This window comes from Gopherus evgoodei, chromosome 1 (genome assembly GCF_007399415.2).
Source record: "Gopherus evgoodei ecotype Sinaloan lineage chromosome 1, rGopEvg1_v1.p, whole genome shotgun sequence".
Classification (NCBI taxonomy): domain Eukaryota; kingdom Metazoa; phylum Chordata; order Testudines; family Testudinidae; genus Gopherus; species Gopherus evgoodei.
In genome coordinates, this window is record NC_044322.1 from 189,275,541 (window position 1) to 189,301,419 (window position 25,879).

Genomic DNA, 25,879 nt, shown 5'->3' on the forward strand with positions numbered 1-25,879 from the left:
AGCACCTCAGCAGTGCAGGTCTCACTAGCAGCAGGGTGAGACATTGGTTAAGAACTGACTGAAGGAAGAGGGCTACCTACTGAATCACGTGCCCCACCTGGGTTTTCTCTGGAGATCATCCAGCCAAAGAACCAGCAAGACCTGACCCTATTTAGCTGGTAAGAGCGAACAGAACCACAACACAAACAACTGTGGCTTCAGGCAGCGGTTAAGGAGGCAGCTTGTGTCTTGGAGGCTGCCTGAGGCACAGAAATGAAATGTATAAGAGAATGCAAGGTCACACTGGGAGCTCAGCAAGAGGAAATGGGAGAGAAGGGACACGCCAACCTTCCCTTTATTCCCCTATGGGCCATAAACCCACAAACATTACACAATGCTCGTTAGACCAGACTTACGACTTGCCTGGGGATGTTTGCCAAGCAGCGTTCCAGCTTCAATTAGGAGATGGGGTGCGGCACAGATCACAGGCACACATCTCATTCGCCCTATTAATGCACTATTAGAGCTCGAGGGCAGCAGTAAGGAGGTGGTGGTTCCATCATGCAAGGCCTCTAGCTGGCCTTTGAATCTCCCCCTGTGCGTGCTGTGACACGGATTTCTCTTCCCAGATGGCATTACTAGGGATTCGCTCACACACAGCTGCATTACAGAGAGGTGTGTTACTTCAGGGAGTATCTCCAATCAAACTTGCTTCCCAGAAAAATGAACTAAGAAGATTAGAGTCCCCATCCTGACCTCCGGAGCACCCCTGACAATAAGACACTTACTACAAGGCAGGATAACAGTATGGGAATCAAGACAAAAAAGGAAGGAATTACTTGCAAGCAGAGAGAGGGATAGTGGAGATGAGGGCAAAGGCACTGCAAAAGCAGACTCTCATACCGCAGAGTGTCTGCTGACTCTTCCATGGATAGCAACATGCGAGTCGGGGAGGAAGTAGGGAAAAAATCCCACAAGAGCAAGGCATCTGGCTGTAAAGGAGTCTACGGGAGAGGGTGAATGAGTGGAAAAAAATTTCCAGTGCAAGAAGAACCTGGGCCATGATTTTCACAAGTGACTAGTGATTCTGAGTGGCCAAGATGAATGAGCCTGATTTTCAGAGGACAGGTGCCCAGCACTTTCTGAAAATCAGGCTGCTTTTTGACAAGGTAAAGCTGGCACCCCAAAACTGAAGTATTTCCAAAGCAATCATCACTTCTGAAAACCTTGGCCCTGCTCTCTAGCAGAGCTTGGTTATAAATGTAACATGTAACCGGAAAAAGCTACAGCACATCACTCACTGAGAAGTGCATGCAGACAAGTCTTGGTGGGTGTGTATACATAACATTCATAATGTCTGACAGCATGACTATGATTAGTACAATAGCCAGGATCAGGGCACCACGGCACTAGAGTAAGATACGAGATGCAACAGGTGGGAACAAACAAACAGAGGGAGGAAGAGTAGCAGTGAGAGGAAGGCCGGATTACACACACCGACAGTATGTAAAACGTGCAGTTCTGAGGCGCTTTTTCTTATACATGTAAAGAGACAGTAATGTTAGTAGTACTTGCTGGCAGCCATAGCTGTACCATTACATAGTTGTTAAAGGAGTTTAGAGCTAGGAGGTTCTTGTCTCTGCCCTTTGGGGAAGGAAAGAGGGAAGAATTTGGGTCCTGTCACTTTCATGAGTTCTAATCCTCCAGGACATTGACCATCAGGGCTCTTACCTGGCCGCAGGACTCGGATCTCTAGCAGGTTGGAGGTTCTGTCTGCCAGTCGTGTCCAACTGCTGTTGTAGTTCTTCCGCCACAACTCGGCCACACACTGGTACTTGCCGGCCTCAGTGTCACTGGCCCGGCTGATGCTGAGGCGCACGTTGTTGCTGAACTCTGCTTTTTCAATGGCAGTGCGGGTCCGGAAGCCCATGTACCTGTCTCCCCACTGGACCCCACCATCCCGAGTGAAGGTGACCAGGTCATGGAATTCTGTGCTGCCCGCTGGCTGGAAGCGCCATGTCACAGACACTGGGACCCAGGATGGATAGTGCGGCTTGATGATACACTGGAGGTCAAATGATTCATTGTAGGTCACTCCTGGGGTTCGGGATATAGCTGTGACAGCAAAACCAGCCTCTGCAGAATGAGAGAGAAATGAGTGAGACTGAAGAGAGTTTGGAGAACTCTGTCAAATGAGGCTTGCCATAATGCTGTGAATGAGAAATGGCTACAGCAGTGGTTTTCCAATTACACTCCCTGGAAAGCTACTGGTGCTTTTTGTTTCCCCTTACTAAGTTACCTTAAAAGCACCTAAAACACTTCAAATACAGTACTTGCTCCACAGAAACTTTCCAGGTAAGCCACTGCTGCAGTGCGACAGGAATAGTATTTCATTTCCAACAGGAGGGGAGGTGGTTCCTGCAGCCCTGAATGGGAGGGGAGGTATCTGTGAGAACCTCTCTTCTAACACATGGTCCACTTGCATACCAAGCAGCACACAGCTGTGGCCCATGTGGCATCCTCATGGCCATACAGGTAGTAAATATATTGTGTAGCTGTGGCGCACATAACACACAGAGAAGCTGCATATGTGGCCCACAGTGGTAGATAGGTTGAGGACCACTGGCCCACACTATCGAAGTACTGAAGAAGAACTGGAACACCGAGCAAATACGGAGGAAGCTGGTAATCACAGAGAACCTTCACAACAGCCAGACCTAAACTGTAGAAACTGGATGAAAGTTTGACCATTAATCTCACAGCATTCAGAGCTTGATTCAATACCCACCAGATTTTCCTGCAATAGTAAAATTTTGTATTCATAATTTTTTCCCTGCCCCCAAATCCAAGCCTACCTCCTGGTGGCACTGAAGGGGTGATGGGAGGGGAAAGAGGGGACACCTTGTTGGCATTTATACTCTTGAGAGGTGCCCATTGCTCTAGTATTTGAGCACCAATATAAAAACCTTGGATAGAGAACCCCTGAGTTAGAGTGAGGACTCTGGTTTTAGTCTTTATGTGACTCAGTCACCTAGGCAGTGTCTCTCATTGTCTCTCAATTACAGCTATATTTGTATAAAATATATAGTGTGTGGATGGGTATATAAATTTATATAATACATATTTTCTGGATTACATTTTATAGAGATTTTTGTTTTGCTTCAGGGTGTTTTAAAACTAACACAACATTAAGGTGTGAGGACAATATATTCTTAATTAACTGTCGTAAATTCAGAATTTAGAAATTTTATGAAGCCCTCAGTGTAGCTCTGATGATGCAGTTCCATGCATGGATCCAACCGAAGCAGAAATATCTGATATGTGAGAATAGATTATCAGCCTACTAAATTCTGTAAATTACTGCCAAAGAGAATTCTTCCTTGCCTTGAATGCAATATCAAGACAGATTACAAACCCATGGAAAACTGGCCAGGCAGCAAAAGGAGGGAATAGTCCTTGCATTCAGACTACTCAGGAGATGGTACCTTCTGACCTTCGGGTTAAACAGACATTAATTAACAATAGTAGGCAGATGGGACATTAATTGCAGTGAGCAGATTAAATTCCACATGCCAGCCTTGCCACAGAGCAGCCACTGAGATCTCTGCACACTTATAGCAACTGGGCTCAGGAATCCTAATAATCAAAAGACGTCACCATGGCAGGGTTCCGGGCCATGTAATTACTGCAAAAACAGGTCAGTCTTTGGGATTCAGGCTTTTAGAAATGTGTTTAACGATTATCCAGGAGAAGAGGAAGAGGCCCAGTGAGCTGCCCGCATTGCAAGATCTTTGCATCTCATCACCACATGAAGCGTGGCAGCCACCCTACCCAGGGAAGTACATATCAGGCCCAGTCCAGAGCATAGCCAAGACGTCAGACCCTAGTGCCAGAGACTGAAGGTGTAGAAAGCTGATTTAATTTTTACAAGGTCATCTGGTCTTGTAAAATTAGGCTTGGTCTGTATTTAAAAATTAAATGGACCAAACTTGGTCTCTAAGGGTTGTGAAAAACATTGTGAGCCATAGTTAGATTGGCCTAGCCCCCAGAATAGATGCAGCTACATTGAGAGAAGAATTTTGCCGTTGGCTCAGCTATCACCTTTCAGAGAGGTGGCAGAAAACCCCTTCCGTTGATGTAGGAAGTGTCTACATTACAACAGCACAGCTGCACTGCTGTCGTGGCAGCTGTAGTGCAGACATGCTCCTTTGCCTAGACTAAGGGTATTACGAAAGGATTTCTCGACTGCCATGCAGGAACCAGATCTGCATTCTCAGGCTCTCAACTCTCATGTGTACATTACATCCAAGTTAACAAGCAAACAGCTTTCTTTTACAGCAACCAATTGCCCTGACAAAATACAAAAAGTGGGGACGGGGATGTGGGGCTTCCTTCAGTGCCATGTTTTCTCCCCCCATCAGTTCCTGATCCAATAAATGAGCCCAGGGCTCTGTAGAAAGCAGTACACTTGATTTGTTCACTGACTTAGGATCAAGGAACTATGATCCTTGCTAAGCAGAGAGGAGACTTGTTTAGTAACTGGGGGAAGACTGCCCCCGCCACAATATCTCTCTCTCAGCAGATTTTGTGAAAGCTTTTCCCCTCTCCCCCACATTGATCTACCAAGAACACCTCAATAATGGCCTGCAGCACACATGCTATTTCAAGCTCTGGGACTTCTCACAGCTTTCCCTGTGGTCCCTTAGCTCCGATATGCAGCATTCCTTACTATTCCAGCTCTAGGAGCACCCTTAACACAACTCTGCCCATGTACACATCATCAGAGGACAGCTATTCCCCAATGGCTTGCAGGGGCCAAGATCCCTAGCACTCTGCAAAGTGGCAGGACCCTCATGTGTTCAGAGGCTTTTAGTCTCTGGCTGTAGTAATAAAAAACACTACCCTCTTTAGCACATGCCATTCGAGTATCACAAAGCACATCACAAATATTAAGAGGGGGAAAAAAAATCAGACTTAGCAAAAGGATGTCGGACATTTTCTCCTTCAAATTTTATTGGGCTGTAGTAGCACCTCTTGGTTATATAAATAGGAACTATTTATGACCTGTCAATCTGAGATTTCTCTGGGAGAGGGAACTGCTGTGGAAGGTCAATTTATTAATTTTTAATTGCATTTTCTGGAACTACTGGGAAGTTTTACACAGCTAACTTTCAACAAGTAGAATGAATTAAGGAACGTGACACTCACATTTTAGAACTAGGTCATTCCAATTACCATCTTGCTAACTTCCCCCTGCATCCCATTCCCGCTACTCTTCAATTCTGGCATGAAATTAGCTGCCAGATTCACCAGACTACACAAAATAAAAATTAAGATCTTCAGCTGATTCTCAGCTATGCTGATTTACACCAGCTGAGAAACTGACCTTAATGCTTTATTACCCAGGATTCTTGCCAGCTTGTATAAGATTGAAAGCATTGATTTCTAGCTCTAGACAGAATAACTCTTAAGAACAGGTCAAAACTGAAGGGGAGGAGGGAAAAGCAAGATGCTAATCAAAATGTGATATGATTTAAAAGGTCTTCGTTAATACTGTATTGCACTGGAAAGCTGCGAATCCATCCCAACTTTCCAATCACTACATACAGCAATTGTTTATAGCCCTGGCATTTTTCAGGTTATCAGGCTTTCAAGAACAGTCACTAGTTCTTCAGACCTGCAGGGCATTTTTGGCACCGGTCTGGCACTTAGTATAGCAAGATGTAGACAATACCAGTGAGAGTGTACATCCATGCAGTTGCCAAAATACCCTTGGTGTGTTTTTTACTCTAGTCAACACTCAGAGGGATTAGTTGTGAGAACAGGGCACCAGCAATCAGGACTTCTGGGTTCTAGTCCCACTTGGCTAATAGACTCAACTGTGTGGCCTTGGGCCAGTCGCTGAGGGCCTGATTTTCAGATGTGCAAAGGGCAGCTCCTGCCAACATCTGATGGAGTTGTAGGTGCTCAGAATTTCTGAGAGTCAGGCTCAGAGTCTCCCTGCACTTCGCCTTCCTCATCTGGAGAATGGAGATAATATTTACCTAGTCCACAAAGAAGTCAGGAGGCTTAATGTTCACAAAGTGTTACAGAAGTGCCATTAACCAGCCTATTTCCCACCCTGTCTCTCTAATGCCACACGCTGGAGTTCCTGGGTAATGTGACCTGCTGCACTCCTAGAGCGAAGCTGTCTACAGGTACATTGATTCCCACTCAGAAACAAGCTTCCCCCACCAGAAGCATGCCCATCCCTCTAACTCTTAGCTCTGTAGCCACACAGCACAAGCCAGCAATGCCTGCGACCACCTCCTGACTCGCTGTAATCAAAACCTCATGAGGGTGAGGTGCTGGAAAGCATTGCACAGACACCACAGTGCCACTGGTACTCACCCAGAGCAGTGATGGATACGGGCATGCTAGCGTGCCGCTCCCCAATCATCTGCCACTCCCCATCTTGCGTCCGTGTCCACTCAGTCACATGGCACTCATAGTGGCCCTCATCTGCCTTGACACTGTTGAAGATCTCAAGGGTGAAGGAGCCAGGCCGCACCTGCTCCATCTGGATGCCCCCATAGCTGCTACGTTCTGAGTAAGAGGGACCCGGCTGCAGCGTGCCGTCTCGATCCAGCCGCACAACATCACTACGCCTGTTCTGCTTGTCCACAAGTTGCCAGGTGACGGAGAGATGGCTTTGGGGCCCAAATCCCGAGTGCACATTGCAGCCAAAGCGCAGGCTCTCCCCCTCTAGGACATTGCTGGCATTGTTGGTCATCTCCACGGAGATGCTGGTCTCTAAAGAGACAGAAAAGAAACGTGCACATGGAAGAGATGATTATACTCATCCATTTGCCAATATTCAAGAAAGGTAGAGACTTGGGAAGGAGTTCTTCCAAACTTAGGTGCATGAAACCACACACACATTGGATCTGCGTGTGGCTAATGTGTGTGTGCAAATATCCAAAGCATGCACATGGGCAGTGACTTGCTATTGAGGGACTTGTGTGTCTAAGCTAGAGGAGGGCCAAACTTTGAAAATCTGTCCCATTATTGCCTGGGCCGAGTCACAATGCCTTCTGATCACAGGTCCAGGACAAGACCGCAGAAGAGGAATGTGCTGAAAGCACGGGTATTACTACTGGTGCTGTAACTCCGGTTCTGCGAAAAGGTTTCCAATCCATTGATTTCCAACAATCACAGAATTCTGATCATCATCTTGCCATTTCCAATTCCTACCCAGTTTTCACAGCCGTTCTCTCACAAACTACTAGAGCTCATTATCAATGCTTTATGCCATCAGAAAAGTGGGATCCTGAAGTTTCAAGAGATATAAAGAGGTATGGCTTGATTTTCACAGGTGCCAAGTGCTGGTACACCCACTGCTTTTTGTGGGAGTTGCAGATGCTTAGCACCTTTGAAAAAAACATTAAGTCCTGTTAGTTTGTTTCTAGCACTGGTGGTTATGAAATCTCACACATGTAATCTGTTACAGTTCTAGTCTAGAAGTGCTACTTTTTAGGCATCAGTCCAATCCAGGACTTCTGGCTAGTGTAATTTTTAATCCCAAATGAATGAGAGTCTATGCTAAGAAAGTAAAGGACTACAATTGACCCGTACTTCAGGACAAATGGCTTCAGAATAAGCTGCATCTCACTACACGGTTAATAAATGGGAGGTAAAAATTACACAAAAGCCTTTTTCAGCTACTCCTTTGTTTGCTCAATATATATTGTTGGGTTAACTTTGATGATACTTGTGTGGCTTGTCAAAGTTATCTGAGTTGGAGAGAAAGAGCAAGACAAAGGAAATGAATGAATCAGAGGGCTAGCTCTTCTTGCCCTGTCTTTTCTGTATTTATCACACCCCCTTCAACACAAACAAGGCGTTCAAACAGGGTCAGACAAGAATGTTTTCACTAGGCTGGCTGAGTGAAGCATCCAGTGACAGAGTTGGATCTTTGTGCTAAAGAGCGAACGGTGGCTTGGGAAGGATGCAATTGTTTCTGTTTCTTGGCCCAGGGCACATCCCCTCCGATCTGAGGAGCTGATGGGATCTCCTAAAGCAGGGGCATCTGAGCAGCAGGCACTAACATATTTCCAGTGGCTGGGCTGCTTCCTGGATGAACTGGGAGCTGGTTTAGGAGCAGCAGAACTCCCAATTCAGCCTTTTAAGATGGGGCAACACCTTAAAGTTCCCATATTCCTGCTGGGAGATGGGAAGAGTAGGAGAATAAAGACAAGGTTTCCAGCAAAGATCCCAAACTCCCTTCTCTGCTATCAAAGAAAGAACTACAACCTGGGGCAAACACCAAGGCAAGGACCAATTTTTCCATCCTAAGAACCTGAGTAGTGGATACCTCCCTCCCCAGCCTTTGAAGATCTTTCTAGCTGGGTTTCTAAGCCTCACCAAACAAAACTTCACTGTGCATGAACTTCTCCGGTTGAGGTCCCACCCCAAGTGACCAAAGCTAAGTTTCTCAGGCAGTCTGCTTTGCAAGGGAGGGCACACAGAGACAGCACCATGCAGGAGCATGCCAATCTCTACTTACTGAGGGGCAAGACCGTGATGGGCGTGTTCTTCGGCCGCTTGCTCTCCTTATCAATGAAGTCCCCTGTCACCGTCTTCTCCCGCTCCGTCACTCGGCAGTTGTATTTGCCGCTGTCCTCCAGGCGGAGGCGGTAGATCTTTAGAACAAAGACATTGTCGCTCTCCTTGGCTACCTTGAGCTGCCCCAGCGCCTCGCGCTGGGCAAAGTCACTGTTGAGGACAGGCACGGCGTTGGGTCCTAGGCTGGCTATCAGGGAGCTGTTGAAGGCCCACGAGATGGAGAAGTAGCGTTCTGGGACGTTCTGTGCCTCCAAGATACACCGGAACTCCACAGGCTCACCCACTGTGTATGTTCGCTTCTCTGTATCCAACCGGACACTGAACTCCTTATCTGGAGACAGACAGACCAACGCGCAGCAGTGTCACTGCAGCACTGCACCTTTGGAGGGGACTCTCACCCAAGAGCCAGACTGGGCGGCAGGACACTTCCATGCTTCATTTTAACCCACTTCTCAGCGCCCCACCCCCACACCCTCATGTACACTGCTTTCATGCCCTGCATCCCTCTCTGTTACCTCTGCCATTAACACACTGTCAACACAGTACTTAAGCAGAGGTGTACAGTGCATGCAATTGCTGCCTGGGAGAACACAGTTCATCTCACTCTCAGGAGGAGAAGCAGCCAGCTGCTTGGTGTGCAAAAGCTGCAAACACAGTCAAACCAGGAGCAGGGGAGAGGAGGAATAGCTCATTTCTTCTCAGCGTTTTTGTATTAGAAGTGCTGTTATGGTCAGAAGAATGACTCCAAAATATACTTTCTCAATTACCCTGACCCCTTATATAAAACTGTACAGACACCCCTTTGAAGTGAGTACTAGTTCTGTTTTTCAGAAACTGGGATCACAGCAGGGGAGAGGGGGTTAGGACACGGGAGGGGGTGCAGGGTCTGGCCGACACTTATATCAGGCAGCTCCCGGAAGCAGCAGCATGTCCCCTCTCTAGCTCCTATGCAGAGGTGCGGCCAGATGGCTCTGCGTGCTACCCCATCTGCCGGCGCTATCCCCACATCCCCCATTGGCCACAGTTCCCGGCCAATGGGAGGTGGAGAGCTGGCACTTGGAGTGGGTCCAGCACGCATAGCCCCTTGGCTGCCCCTAGACCTAGGAGCTGGAGAGGGGACATGCTGCTGTTTCTGGGAGCTGTACAGGGCCAGGGCAGGCAGGGAGCCTGCCATAGCCCCTCTGTGCCACCAACCAGACTTTTACCGGCCCGGTCAGCAGTGCTGACCGGAGCCACGAGGGTCTCTCTTCAACTGGACGTTGTCATAAACAGATAGCTAAAGGTTAATGTCTCTTTCACCTGTAAAGGGTTAACAAACAGTGACCTGAAACACCTGACCAGAGGACCAATCAGGAAACAAGATACTTTCAAATCTGGGTGGAGGGAAGCCTTTGTTTGGGGGTTTTGGGTTTGTGCGTTGTTCTCTCTGGGTCCTGGACGGGACTAGAGGTGCAACCAGGTTTCTGCCAATCTCCCTGCTACAGTCTCTTATCTATTCAGAATTGTGAGTAAGAAAAAAAAGCGGTTATAGTCTTTTAATTTGTTTTTCTTATTTGCAGATGTGTATTTGCTGGAAGTAGCTTAAATTGTGTTTCTGCTGGAGAAAGCTTCTTTCTGTTGTCTATAAGCTATAAAAAACCCTGTAACTTTTTACTATCTAAATTGCAGAGACAGACCTTTTATTTTTTTCTTTCTTTTTATTAAAAGTTTTGCTTTTAAGACCTGTTTGATTTTTTTCTCCTAGTTAAGGCTCAAAGGAACTTAGTCTGTATATACCAGGGAATTGGTGGGGAGAAGAGAAAGAGAGCAGGGAGGGAAAGGTAAATTTCCTCTTTGTGTTAGATTCACGGAACTTGAATCTGTATTGCCTCTGGGAGAAGGGGGAGAGAAACCCGATCTCTCTGTGTTGTGTTTCAAGGAGTTGAAGCAGGGTATCTCCTAGTGTACCCAGGCAGGAAAGATCTGGGAGGAGGTAAAGAGGGGGGAGGCAATGGTTTATTTCCCTTTGTTGTGAGACTCAAGGAATTTGGGTCTTGGGGTCCCCAGGGAAGGTTTGGGGAGACTAGAGTTTATCAGGTGCTCTACTCTAAGTCCTGATTGGTGGCAGCCTATCAGATCTAAGCTGGTAATTAAGCTTAGGGGAATTCATGCTAGTACACAAAATTTGGACGCTAAGGTCCAGATTTGGGAATTATACTATGACAGACGTTCCGGTCGAAAACCAAACACCTGCAACACTAGGATATTCTATAACTGAGAAATCCTGAAGAAGGGAACACTGGTGCAGACCCCAAGCCTCACTAGTGAGAGGAGTGCACTCCCGGGGAGGGGGAGGTCTCTGGACACTCCAAGGACATAGGCCAAAGAGATTAGCCACTTGCAGTAGGAAATGTAGCATGATAGGAGGCCTGTTTTTGGAGGCCTCTGTTTGCCTGAAGCTGGGAATGGGTGGCAGGGAATGGAACACTATTACAGCACATCTATTGACATTTGTCCTTCCTACCAGCAACAACGCTGTTTAGTGGCAGGACATTCTCAAGAGGGTCATCAGGTCACCTGAGGTTCCTCCCAGGAAACTGTTAACGAGATCACCTCAGATGATTAAACACACTGTGACAAAGCACAGGGAGAGAGCTGGATTTTGAGGTAGCCAAGGCCCACAACATCCATGGCTTTCTCCTCTCTAGTGTTAAGAATGACTCTAGCAAGAGGGCTTTCATGACTTTCTTAAGGAGACTCTTCTGTAGCCAAACCAAACTTGCCTGATAGCAGCACACACAGGCAGCAAGGCAAGGAAGGCTGAGCTACTCACCCACTGGCCTGCTCAATACTGAGAAGTCTCTTGTAAGTGGAACTCTCACACATTCCCTGCTCTCTCCCTTATTGCAGCACTCACTGCTCCTCCTGATACCTGTCCAAGAGAAAGAAAACCCTGCAGATACCGACCAGTAGCTTGGATGTTGACGGTGGTGCCCTCAGAGCGCTTGCGGGTCATGGCGTACCAGGACTTGTCAGGGTCCTGGATCCACTCCGCTGCCTCGCAGTAGAACTCGCCCTGGTCTGATGGCTGGAGGTTGTAGACGGTGAGCCTGGAAGTGGTCTCTCCCACCTTGTCTAGGCGGACATTGCCGGTGGCCTGCCTCTGCGCGTAGGTGCTGCCCGCCCGCAGGACAAAGTCGCGGCTCAGGGAGATCACCTCCACTGGAGGCTCGCCCACTTTCTGGCGGTACCAGGAGACGGAGAGGTGACTGTGTTGAGCTGTACTCTTAGACACCTCACATTTCAGCTCCAGAGAATCGCGCTCCACTTTGTTTAGTGTCTGTGGAACTGAGGTCACTCGCAAGGAGTCTGGAATAACTGCAATAAAGAGAATGAAGACAGGGAGGAGATGAGAAAAAACAAATCTTTAGCTGTAGCAGCATTAAGAAACCTCTGAGCCAAGGGAGCGACTAAAGGCTGGATTCTTTAAATGAGTACTGCGAAGAAGGTTTCTATTTACAGTTCCAGTGGACTCAGACATTAGAGATGCAAAGCCCTATTAGGCCACATCTAGTCCTCCCCAAAGCCCTCAGCCCATGCAGATTGTTACCGACAGCATATTTTCTGGTGCTTCGTTTAGTCTTCTGCTAAATGCCCCCAAGCTACCATACGGGGGGCCTTCTATCACTTCCCTTGGATTACTGTCGCATAGCTTAATAGATCCTACTTACTGTCGAGGGCACTTATCGGATGCAGCCTACGTTGTCCTCTTAATTCCATGCCTTCACTCTTTGTCATATACCTCTGGACCACCTTTAATAATCACTTCCACCTCTCAAAATATTTATACGTCATTGCTAGGACCTTTGCCCCCTGTAAGTCATTGTTTGGCCAAGTAGACATATTTAAGATCTTTCAATTTTCCCTCTCAAAAAAAGTCAAGAGACAGTTCTTCTCTCCCTTATTTAGGTCTGTCCACATTTTAACTCCCTCAGCAAAATGGCGTTACCGCATTTAGAGGACGCTGGCTCCTCTGAGGGCAGCAGTGCAACCACACAATAGTCAATTGCCTGTGTCCTCCTTGGACAGACAGACATCAGGGAATTGGCAATAATGCTATTAGACACATGTCAAGTTGATTTAGCAAATGGACAGGAAATAAATGCCATGTATCCCATTAAGAAATAGGAGTCATTTCCCCACTGTTTATTTCTACAACAAAGATTAGCCATGAAAGGGAAAAACAGGGAGAACCAGGGAGAGGGAAAGATAATTAACAAAACAGGCAAAGAGTCCAACTTGAGAGAGAAAAATCTGTTTGCACAGAACCCACATCTTCTAGCTACTTAACAGAAGTTCTCCCACACCTCCCCTTGCCCTCCTTTCCCTTTATGCCGAAGGCATGGGTTGGGGATGGAGATGGGAGGAGACCACTGGATTTGAAGGGGCACCAATGCCAAGCCCAAAAGCACAAAAACATGTAGGGCAATGCAGGGGTACTGTATTAGTACTTACATCTACTTTTGAATTCATTTTTTAGAAACAGATTATTTCAAATTGACACGATCCTGTTTTAAAAAGGGAAAAGTTTCTAGACTGTCTGCAAAAGCAAAGTATCAAAGACGAACAAAAGGCAGAGTGGTAACAGAGTTATCTTCTGGAGCCTACAGATCGGCAGCACCAATGACTCTGCTGCTGCTCATAGCTTTCATAAGTACCAGCAGAGTGAAATTAACACGTCTCTGGCTAGTTCTACAGCCGATAGTGTGAGTTGCAGCCAGTCAGACACTGAAGTTATTTGTGGGTGAGGACTCAAATAATGAGAAAAGGGAGGGATTAGCAAGGACGTGGAGAAAGTGAAGGAGAGAAAACTTCTCCTGTCCAGCAGGGAGAGGGGAGGTGCTTCCACAGTCATTAACTATTTACTAGCCAGAGACTTATGAAAATAGAGTCCCCAAAAGTAGGGACAGTACTGTGGTAGAAATCCCTTTCTTACCAGATCACTGCCCCGGGATATCAGCAGCAATGCTGACCCTCTTCCCCCATCTCCCATTATTTTCTCACACACTGCCCACTAGGTAGCAGGCGTGCAACAGATTTTTCAAGTCCTGTCCTACCCAGGTGTCTGAGAGTGAATTAGTCGGTTTCCCCTTGCCTTTGCCTTTAAGCTCAGCAATGGCCATTACAGGCAGCAACTAACTTATTCACCACACTTTCCTGATGAGATTTAAATTTCTCATTTAAAACCCATCTGAATAAATTTCCAGAGCAGCTCAGTTCCTCTCTTGTAACTGTTTTATATTATTAAATACATTAAATCTGATTGTCATCTTGCTCAAGTCTCCTTCCTGCTCTGTTGCCTCAAAGGAGGATAGCTTTGCTACACTGGCCTCCATGGGATACATATCAAGAAGTGGAAATGGTTTGGAGAAAAAAGCACAGGACACTTCTCCACCAACTATGACCACTGCAGTACCTCATGACATCACTTTCCCGGGTCCTTCCTTTACCTAGGTATTTCCATATTTATAACGTATCCATCACTGAGCTTTGAGGGCTCTGCATGCCCCCCATTATGACATTCTTGAGTCCCCATACAAATTGGCCAATGCACCTCAATCCTGACCAGCTAAATACACTGCTGTTCCACTCCCTGCCTATGAGGGCTTGTCTACACTTACGACGCAGCTGCTTAGAGAAGACACTATCCCCGCTGATGCAGTCAGTGTGACCCCCACCTGCCTGCAAAGCAGTAGCTATGTTGATGGGAGAAGCCCTCCTGTTCACACAGCGCTGTCTACATGTTGCTTAGGGGTGGGGATTTTCCACATTCCTAAGTGACGTGCTTATACTGACAAATTTGTAGTGTGGACCATGGCTTAGTGAAAGCCACTGAAAGTCCTAACATACAGGAGTCGCTCAATCTGCGAAGTGAGCCAGATTACACTCAGTTAGGGTGCATGGGCTGGGCCTATAAAGTTTGGGTCATGCTCTCCCCATACACTACAGTAGATCTCCCACTGGAAAAAAAAACAACAAGTGGTGTGTAAAAAAAGACGGATGCTAAACTTTTATATTAGTAGCCACACTTGAAGCTACTGTTGCATTCAACATCAGTGAGAAAAGGACAATACATGGCACTTCTAGGACCATGGGCGTCCTTTGTTTATTAAGCCAGAACAGCAATGGACCTGATTCCAACATGAATGCTGCAGTGAGGAACAATGGTGAGGGAATAAAGGCAGGACACAGCGACAAGGCAGCTTGGCAGCATATTAAGGGGAGCAGGGAGAATACAAGACCAGGTGGCTGGGCAGCATGCCCAGGAGAGAAAGGAAGCAGAAAATCATGTGCAAGGGGGGAGGACAAGGACCAGGCAAGAGAGGAAAGAGGGGCTAGGCAGCAGAGAAGTGTGTACAAAGGAGCATGGACAAAGAGATTAATCAAACTGATTGAGATCTCCTACTGCCATTCTGGAGCCAAAAGATACTTGGAATTGCTAGAGTTGACAGTGTCAATTTTTTTATTGGAAAAAAAAGCAAGACAGCTAAAAATACAGGGCTCCCTAATATTTTCCATGCCAGTAGTTAACATCAGGAGGTATATAAATCACGGAGAGGAAGGGAGCTGGTCCCTGAGGCACTCTCAAAGACACAGTCCATATTATGGAAAAGTTTGAAAACCAGTGTAATAATAGGAGCCGCCACTAGGTGGTGTCAAGATTTCTGCAAGAATTGTGTAGGCAAGAGATTCTGGTAAAGCCCCTCTGCCCGAATTTAAAGATGAGGAGTGCTGCCGAGACAAATGCTTTAGCTTCTCTTGCACTTGGATAAAAATATCTATCTCTTCCCAATAAATCTGGAAACAAACTTCATTCACAAAAGCATCTAAACACTCCACAGAAGTGTAAATATTAGCCCTCTGTGGGATAAAACATTAACCCTATTTCACAGCTAGGAAACTGAGCTACTGAGAGATTAAGAGACTAGTTTAAGGTCTCACAGCAAGTTAGTTGCAGAACTGGGATTCCCTACGAGTTCCTGGCTCCACTGCCTGTGCTTAAATCACAAGACCATGGCATCTCTCGGATATTAATCTCAGAAGGGAAGAATATCATGTATTTTGCTACCAATCCCATCTGCAGCAGCACCCCTCGTCCCATGCTGAGACATTGGCTCAGTACTGATAGAGCTATGGCCACCAGAATGGCCATTCTTCCACATATTCGCTCATGACTCCACAAAAGATAAGTCATCTACAAAAGAGGTGTGACCATGTGATCTGCACACCAGAGGGAAACTGGGAATTCACCAACATTTTGCGGATTTAGGCAAATCAATAAACCTCAACTTCTCCCTCTGTAAAATGAGGATAATGCAACTCTAGAAGCAGAGTGGGTTGGTGGACAAGACACTGGACTTGGAGGCAGGTCAGAGGCAGAACCAGGTATCGAACCCATATTTCCTGTGGGTGACTGTGGGCAACTCCCTTCACCTCTCTGCAAATTCCATTTTCCCTCCCACACTTTGCTGTCCAGGGCAGGGACCTTCTCCTTACTGTGTGCATGCAGTGCCTAGCACACTGGGGGCCTGATCTCAGTTGGGGGTCTATGGGTGCTACTGTAATACAAATAAACTGACAACCACCATCACCTCCTGTCTTCTGCAACATAATTACTTAACGTTTTTACTAAACTTCAAGACCTTTGACAAACAGTGTAAAAGTGGTATGTACTCTAGGACACTATCCCAGGTCCATGGCTGCATATTCCATATAGCATGGATGGGTCTGAGTTAGCTAAGAGCTAAGCAAGGACTATTTAGCCAAAACATAACCCTCCTTCCCTACTCCTTGGAAACCACTCTCTGCCTGAGGAATACTAGGGAATTAATGTGAGTTCAGTTCCCATCTGGCCCATTACATCCTGCTGTCCCACAGCAATCCCATCTCAGATTTACTAACCTCCCCCCGATCTCTCAGGCTGTGCTAGCAAGACACAACCAAGCTGCTCAAGATGAACTGTAATCCAAACACCAATTTAGAGGGCACAGACATAGGCTGAGTCACTTTATTAACCACGGCATAATACAACTGGTACAAAGATTTAACATTTAGTTCTTAGCCCCCGAAAACTGCTCACCCTTCTGTGACCACCAGAGATGTCCCACAGTGCAACACTCTGGGACATCATGGATATCAGAAGAGTTTGCAATAGTATGAGAATAATTGGAAGGACACTATTCCTGGGGGCATTCTGTGCAGAAATCTGTGCTTACCTCTTCTCTGAAGCTAGCTTTACAGTTTGCCTTAATGGACTTCAGCAGCCCTCACCACTCTAAAATGAGAGCCATGAGGGATGATGTAGCTGCCTTATAATGGCAGAGAGGTTCAGAGGAGACAGGGCTCTGGCATTTGAAGTACCTCAAAGTAAGCAGCAGACATCAGATGCAGCTGCCTGCTCCTGCCTTTCTCAGACACAGTCTATACATCCATGGTATTGACTTCCATTCTACACAGTTGTCATAAACAGATAGTTAAGGGTTAATGTCTTTTTTACCTGTAAAGGGTTAAGGAGTTCAGTAAACCCGGCTGACACCTGACCAGAGGACCAATAGGGGGACAAGATACTTTCAAATCTTGGTGGGGGGAAGTCTTTTGTTTGTGCTCTTTGTTTTGGGGGTTGTTCGCTCTTGGGACTAAGAGGGACCAGATGTCAGTCCAGGTTGTCCAAATCTTTCTGAATTAGTCTCTCATGTTTCAAACTTGTAAGCAATAGCCAGGCAAGGCGTGTTAGTCTTATTTTTGTTTTCTCAACTTGTAAATGTTCCTTTTTTGCTGAAAGGATTTTACCTCTGTTTGCTGTAACTTTGAACCTAAAGCTAGAGGGGGTTCCTCTGAGCTATATGAATCTGATTATCTTGTAAAGTATTTTCCATCTTGATTTTACAGAGATGATTTTTACCTTTCTTTCTTTAATTAAAAGCTTTCTTTTTAAGAACCTGATTGATTTTTCCTTGTTTTAAAGATTCAAAGGGATTGGTGAGGGGAAAGGACGGGGGATGGTTAATTTCTCCTTGTTTTAAGATCCAAGGGGTTTGGATCTGTGTTCACCAGGGAATTGGTGAAGTCCCTCAAGGCAACCCAGGGAGGGGAAAGTTTTGGGGGGGACAGAGAGTGCTCCAGACACTAAAATTCTGGATGGTGGGAGTGTACCAGATCTAAGCTAGTAATTAAGCTTAGAAGTGTCCATGCAGGTCCTCATATCTGTACCCTAAAGTTCAGAGTGGGGAAGGAACCTTGACAACAGTATCCAAAGACTTGGGTACATGAAGGAGGGACAGTGAGGAGAGAGAGATACCTAGATTAGCACTGTAATCCTCTCAGCCCTGGTTTCTGGTAATTAGTTGTTTGCGTCAGTCTATACCAGCTACAGCACAGCAGACAAAACTACTGCTCCCCCTCCCTACTCAATCAAAAGACATACGCACTGCCTACAGCAATGGGGAAAACATAGCTGCTTACATGGAGAATGCGATAAACTCCCTAGAGGTCCCCACTGAGAGTGGACAAGATTGAGCAGAACATTCTACAGGGACATGCACCTGGATTGATTTTTTTGGTTTGTTTGTTTGCTTGTTTTTAAAAGTACAGCCCAACTAAAAAAAGATGGAACAGAAAAAGCTGGGCAGTTAAAAGAAAGCATTGTTCCTATTTCTGATACACTAAAGTAAAACTGTCTTCACATGCAACATGAGTCCCAACTTAGCTTACTCTTCAGAACCCCATAATCCAGGCAAGGGCAAACTATGGCACGTGGGCCAGATCTGGCCCGTCAGGGCTCTCGATCCAGCCTGTGGGATTGCCAGCCCATGGCACAGAGAGGGCTAAGGCAGGCTCCCTGCCTGCCCTAGCCCTGCACCGCTCCCGCAAGCGGCAGGCACCACGTCCCTGCAGCCTTGGGGAGGGGGGGAAATAGAGGGATCCACGCACTGCCCTTGCCTCCAGGCACTGCCCCCCGCAGCTCCCATTGGCCGGGAATGGGGAGCCGCAGCCAATGGGAGCTTCGGGGGTGGCACCTGCAGGCGAGGGTGGCACACAGCGGAGCCGCACACCCTACCCCACACCCTGGAGCCCCTGCAGGACATGCTGGCTACTTCCAGGAGCGGCATGGGGCCAGGGCAGGCAGGGAGCCTGCCTTAGCTCCGTTGCACGCCGCTGCCATCCTGGAGCTGCTCAAGATAAGCAGAGCCAGGCCAGAGCCCGCACCCCAACCCTCTGTTCTGAGCTCGCTAATCCTCTGCCTTGAGCCCCCTGCCACATTCCTCCCTGCACTCCTGCCCTGAGCCCCCTCCTGCATTCTGCACCCCAACCACCTGCCTTGAGCCCCCTGCTGCACCCCGCACCTCTCCTGCACCCTAACCCGTTGCCCTGAGCCCCTTCCTGCACACCACATCCTCTCCCACACCCCAAACCCTACCCTGCATACAATTTCCCTACCTAGATATGGCCCTTAGGCCAAAAAGTTTGCCCACCCCTGCCATAATCCTCCTTCCCCAATCTGGTCTTCCAGAGTCTGGAAACACTGAAAAAAAGCTAACGCAACAGAATATGGTAGGATTATACAACGTAAGAATAGTCACACCAAAACCACCGATTGTGCATTGAACTGACTACCCAGCCTCCTCATTGTACCAAAGCAGACCACCAGGCCATCAAGCCTAGTATTCTCTAACAGCATTGACACTGGACACTATTTTTTTTTTAAACCCCTCACTTCTCTACAATGCTATTCCACGGGGTATAGGAGGGAGAATTTCTCCCCAATCTGGTAATTAGCTTAATACCTGAATGCAGATACATTTCATTTTATCCTAGCTATCACATTATATATTGTGAATATTGTGTATTTCCCTACACATATGCAAACCTAACTTTAGGAGTTAGGCTATTGAGACAATTAACCCTCAAGCAGATTAAATAACTACACAATTATCATATGGAACCCCGAAGCATGAAAAATTTGTATTGACCCGTTAAGGGATGTAAATATTCTATTAGCCTTATAGTCATGATTCAGTGAATGATAAGGACATGTGAAAATTTACCTTGCAGGTCCCAACAGCCCTAACTTTGACTAGCAAATACATTTAGGAACTCTTTCAGTACATCCATCACTAACATATGTGTAAGTTGGACTACATAACATAGTATTAATGATATAAATGCAGAGTCATAAGTATGTCTTGTGGGAGACTTAAGATTATTGGAGTGTTCAAGGTGAATTATCATTAACTGAATGCATAAATAACAGAATATCTGTGTAAATTACCTTAAGTGATCATTTTGATCCTTTGGCCCTTAGTTTGCCAAAGAAATGAATATATCCCTTATGCATAAACTAAAGAACTATCATCTTAAAAAAACTAACTGTGCAAGTTTTCTGTCTAGGATTTCCTTCTTCTAATAAGTAAGGAACCCTGAAAAGCGGAAGTCTGGTTGGCACAGGGAAACGTACATGCTTGGTGCACAATTTTCTCTATAGCGATCAGTTCCCCTGTGCTGTGCAGCAGAGGCTTGCTCGATTGACATTCCGTACCCATGCATTTTGGAGGTATGCAGTAGCAAGGCTGCCCTTCAGCACACTGGCCTCCAAAGGCCAGAAGAACAGGAGCTCTACATTTCACATGTCTCCCATAGTGCACAAGAGGGAAGCCCTGCTGAGAGGTTTTCAGGACAGAAGCTCCCTTTCTTCACTTCTGAGGGGTTGTGTGCTGCTAAGCTGCCTACCTTGCGAAGCTGTTGGACCTGGGAGCTCTCCTGAATTGGTACCATCTCTTGCAAAACTCCCTCCTATCTGGCCCCAGGACCTACGTGTAAAATTTCACGATTGAATTTTGGTAAGTAAAGTTTTATCCATCCGTGTGCGACGACTGCCATTTTCTCTGTGACTGAGATGGAAACGTTAATGAGGAGTAATGGGGTGAGTTTTGGAATATTTTGTTCATAAAAGCCCAACCTTATGCATGAGTTTTGCATAGAGCCAGAAGAGTGCTACAAAACAGTTCTTAGAAGTCTGAATGGAAAACAATGCAGCTTTTAAAACAAGCCAACCAAGCAAAAGAACCTTCCACCCTCACAAAAACTCAGTAGATTCACTTCAAATGCTCACAAAAAGTTCAACTTCTATTTTAAGTGCAAGTGGTGTAATTTTGGTGATGGTCAAAAACTTTGTTTTCATTCCTAGCAAGGAAGGTTTAAAAGAGGGGTCTGCAATTTTCAGAAGTGGTGTGCCGAGTCTTCATTTATTCACTCTAATTTAAGGTTTTGTGTGCCGGTCATACATTTTAAATGTTTTTTAGAAGGTCTCTCTCTACAAGTCTATATATAATATAACTAAACTAGTGTTGTATTGTAAAATAAACAAGGTTTTCAAAATGTTTAAGAAGCTTCATTTAAAATTAAATTAAAATTTTGATCTTACGCCAACAGCCCACTCAGCCTGCTGCTGGTCTGGGGTTCTGTTCACCAAGGCCAGCAGTGGGCTGAGTGGGGCCTGCAGCCAGGACCCCAGCTGGGAAGGGTTTGGCAGCCAGAACCCCAGACTGGCAGCAGGCTGTGCGGGGCCAGCAGCTGGGACCCCAGACCAGCAGTGGGCTGAGCGGCTCAGCCCACTGCCACTCAGGGGTTCCATCCTCCGGCTCCTGCCAGCCGGGATCCCAGCTGCCAGACCCGCTCAGCCCGCTGCCAGTCTGGGGTCCCGGCCCTGCCCACATATAGTGGTTACCTACCTTCTCCCTGGTTCTGGCCCATTCTCTTCCTCTCTCTGCACTGAGCTGAGGGTGGGAGTGGACCGAGCACAGGGCTGGGGGTGAAGGGTCTGGCCAGGAGCTAGAATGAGGAAGGGGGCTCAGGGTTGGGGCAGGAGGTTTGGATGTGGAGGCACTTACCTGGGCAGTTACCCAACCCCCACGGCCCCGGACTCATTACCACGAGGCTCCTCATTTATCTGGAGCTTTGGTGCCACGTGCATGCGCATGAAGCCCCGCCCCGCCCCTCAGAGCGCTGCGTGCGAGACAACAGGGCTCCGGATGAGCGGGGAGTGTCTTTCCCTTCCCACGGACCCAAACACTGCCCCATGGAAGCGTGCAGCCCCGGCCCCCAGAGCGCTGCGTGCGCGATGGCAAGGCTCCAGGGGAAGGCAGTGGAGAGGCCGGTGGCTTGCTGCGCTCGGCCAGACGCTCTGGCCCGGGCGCATGGACCCTGCAGCCTGCCGCGTCGGCAGGATTTTTAACGGCATGCGGAGTCCCAGCAGGCAGCCATGTGCCATTAAAAATTGGCATGCATGCCATAGGTTGCCGACCCCTGGTTTAAACTTTGGCTCTAACTGAAACAGCTGAATTATGGATTCATTACCAAATCCTTCATTATGGCAAAAAAGGACTCCACTATTGGGGAACCACCATTACCACTTACAATCATGTTACTGCAACATTCCATGGCAACAGTAAAATAATGCTGCAGTTTATTTTTTATTTAAAGGGCAGGGCGTTACCTATTCAATTTCTGGCAAGGAGCAATGGGGATTGAAGAGTTAAGTGAGACAGCATGACAGTTGTTTCACAGCAGTAGTGATAAATCCTCAGATTACTATAGCATCGCTGTTTGTGCATTAATGACTGATTGGAATGTTTACCTCAATAGAAATGCATCAAAGCAACTGCATGAGTTCATACAGCCAGCAGGGAGGGAAACAGGAAAAAAGAGAGGAGGAAAGGACAAGTCAGTGACATTTTTTTAAAACAGAAAATTAGGTCAGCCTTTGACTCAAGACCTGCACTCCTCCTCACATGATGCACAATCCCTTAGTCACGCACTCTACCTGATCCACACGCCTGTCAGAGACTGTTTCTTACACTCAGGGGATTCAACAGGAGACTGCATTGAACAGTCTGATCCAGCTCAAGAAATCAGAAGGTTATTTGCTGAAGACAGGCCCATGAGCTGTGCACTCACCTGTTAACGGTCCAATGCTGTAACATAACAGATGCTCACCTGCCACCAGCAGGTCAGAACAATTCCTGCCAACACTTGGGTGGATGGAATGTGGATACACTTTTTTACAATCCATTGACATATTAGACTAGGAGAGCTTGCAGCAAGGACAGTGGAGAAACAATAAGCAATCAACAAAATTCTCACTGGCACCTAGGGGCCCCAACTAAAACCAGAATCCTATTGGGTCCTGTGACAGGCACCATAAATACACACAGTAGGGAATAGTCCCTCCCTTAAAGAGCTTTCAGTCTAAACAGATCACACAGACAAAAGGAAGAAAAATTTATAGTTGGCACTTCTCTCTCCCACATCCATGAATGGCAGGCACACCTTCCTAGAGAAATTTAGATAATGCCAGTGCCCCCTTCTGGAGCAGTGCTAGTAATCCCAGCAGAACACCCATTGCTATCTGGCAGGGATACTCAGAGACCAGACAGGCAGCTTATGCAAAGCCCAAGGGCTGTGTGTAAGCGTTTTTAATATGGAAATAAACCCACAAAGCCCTAACATCTTCCCTGACAGACTGGCAGGAGCTACTCGTTTCAGCTTCCACCAGATATAAACTTGCAATTGATCAGCTGCATTTGTACACTACCATCACGTGACAAGCTACACTGGATGCCCCATGAGCTGCATTTGGCTCATACTCTGGCTTCTCCTCTATTAGTATGACCACACAGCGCACTAATGCCCTGACAACACAGAGCCATGTGCGCGCTCCTGGGAGGTTTCTCCCACTGATGAGCGATGGCTGCATTCAAAGCTTTCCCCTACTTCCCTTGAATGCCTCCGACATATACTGCAGCAGGTGCTGGGAAGCAGGTGGTCAAAAGCAACATTTATGCTCGACAGGAGCCAGAGCTTTTCCAGTTCACTTAACACAGCAGCATCTCACTCCCCTCTTCCCAGCTTAGGGAGCTATTATTCCATAAGGAGTCTCCTAGAGGGGGAAAGGACAAAACAAAACACTTGTCCTTCCTTCTGCACCCATGCCAAGGGCACAAAAAGAGCATGTCTGGTTATTAAGGGTCTAAGTTGGGCACAGCAGTTCAAGTGACCCAATAAAGAAATCTGGGGAAAGGGCCATGGCGAAGGGAGAATGTGGATTGGCAGAGGAATCTCTGAATCATCTCTTTTTGGCCTAGCAAAAATAAACAAACATTTGAGGAATTAACCCTGAGGCAGAAGCATCTAAATGATAAGAGATGCCTGGCAAGCAGAGATTGTCAAAGGGCAGGTGTGTCACCCATCTCTGGGGACACAATCCTATGAGAGGGGCAATGGCAGAGGTAGGGGTGTGTAAGTAAAATTCACTTAACCCAGGGGTTCTCAAACTGGGGGTCGGAACCTCTCAGGGGGTCATAAAGCTATTACCTAGGGGGCTGTGAGCTGTTATTCTCCACCCTCAAGCCCTGCTTTGCCTCCAGCATATATAATGGTGTTAAGTCATATAAAAAGTGTTTTTAATTTATTTGGGGGTGGGGGGTCGCACTCAGAGGCTTGCTGGTGAAATGTGTCACCAGTACAAAAGTTTTGAGAACCACTGACTTAACCCCTCTGAGGCCATGGCTACACTAGAGAGTTGCAGTGCTGGTGAGGGGGTTACAGCGCTGCAACTTAGGATGTGGCCACACTTGCAAAGCACGGCCAGCGCTGCAACTCCCTGGTTGCAGCGCTGGCTGTACACCCGGTTGAGCCTCGGGTGTAGGGATTCCAGCGCTGGTCAGCAAGTGTGGACGCCCACCAGCGCTTTTATTGACCTCCAGGGTATAAGGAGGTATCCCAGCATACCTTAGAAGCCTCTCTGGTAATCATGCACACTCCACTGCCCTGGCCTCAGCTGACTCCACCTTTAAATGCCCCAGGAATTTTAAAAATCCCCTTCCTGTTTGCTCAGCCAGGTGTGGAGTGCAATCAATCAATCAATCAGCGACGATGCCTCCATGCCCCAGATGAGCCCCAGCATGGAACAGTTCTGAGCTGCAGGACCTCATCAGTGTTTGGGGTGAGGAAGCTGTGCAAGCACAGCTGCGCGCCAGCCGGAGAAATTATGATACCTATGGGCAGATATCACAGTCCTTGCTGAGAAGGGGCCATGAACGGGACGCGTTGCAGTGCAGGGTCAAAATAAAAGAGCTGAGGAGTGCTTACTGCAAAGCCCGTGAGGGAAATCTCCGCTCAGGAGCTGCCCCCACAACCTGCCGTTTTTACAAGGAGCTGGATGCCATACTTGGGTGTGACCCCACTGCGAATCCTAGGAGCACGATGGAGAGTTCAGAGCAGGGAGAAGTGGGGGAGGGTGTAGAGGAAGCAGAGAGTGAGGCTACTGGCGTGGAGGGAGACACCCCGGAGTCCCAGTAGGCATGCAGCCAGGAGCTCTTCTCAAGCCAGGAGGAGGCTAGCCAGTCGCAGCAGCTGGAAGTTGCTGGTGAGGAAGAAGCTGAGGAGCGTGCTCGGGGTAAGCAGATTTTATGTTTTGGGAGAGAACGGTTGGGGTTATGGCTGCCTGCATGCATGCCTAAACGTGGAATAGCCCATTGATTTGCTCTATCATGTCTCTGTAATCTGCCTCAGTAATCTCTTGAAAAGTTGCAGCCAGAGCGTGGGCAATGTGCTTTCGCAAGTTTATAGGGAGAGCCACCGTGGTCCTTGTCCCGGTCAGGCTAACTCGTCCGATCCACGGCTGCACACAGGCAAGCTGCATAGGGGTCAGGGCGGAATCCACATTGCTGTAGAAGACCCTCCCTCTCTTCCCAGGTAACACACAGCAGTGATATATCTGGCAGTAGGAAACCCTGTTGAGAATTTAGGGATACTTGAGTGCAGGGCGCCAGGTTCGCGGTCCCCCCCCAGCCTTGCAGTGCGTTCTGGTCTCCCCACTCCCTTCCAGTACGTAGCCAGCCCCGCGGCGCACTCCGGTCTCTCCCCCACTCCTTTCCAGCAGGCAGCCAGCCCCACGGTGCGCTCTGGTCTCCCCCCCACCTTTTCCAGCAGGCAGCCAGCCCCGCGGTGTGCTCCGGTCTCCCCACCCCCTTCCAGCACGTAGCCAGCCCCGCGGTGCGCTCCGGTCTCCCCCCACTCCTTTCCAGCAGGCAGCCAGCCCCGCGGTGCGCTCCGGTCTCCACCCCCCCTTTCCAGCAGGCAGCCAGCCCCGCGATGCGCTCCAGTTTCCCCCCCCTCCTTTCCAGCAGGCAGCCAGCCCTGCTGTGCGCTCCGGTCTCCACCCCCCCTTTCCAGCAGGCAGCCAGCCCCGTGGTGCGTT

At 47.7% G+C, this 25,879-nt stretch overlaps 1 protein-coding gene across 3 annotated transcripts in view; it reads right to left on the reverse strand.

Moving 5' to 3' along the window:
• Positions 1–25,879, reverse strand: part of IGSF3 (immunoglobulin superfamily member 3) — a 174,246-nt gene that overhangs the window by 47,274 nt on the left and 101,093 nt on the right. For all 3 annotated transcript variants that reach the window (XM_030580747.1, XM_030580755.1, XM_030580764.1), the window contains exons 4-7: positions 11,530–11,940; positions 8,525–8,914; positions 6,370–6,771; positions 1,711–2,115 (exon numbers count right to left, since the gene is read on the reverse strand). In XM_030580747.1, the coding sequence (XP_030436607.1) occupies positions 1,711–2,115; positions 6,370–6,771; positions 8,525–8,914; positions 11,530–11,940 (1,608 nt within the window). The remainder of the gene's footprint in view (positions 1–1,710; positions 2,116–6,369; positions 6,772–8,524; positions 8,915–11,529; positions 11,941–25,879) is intronic.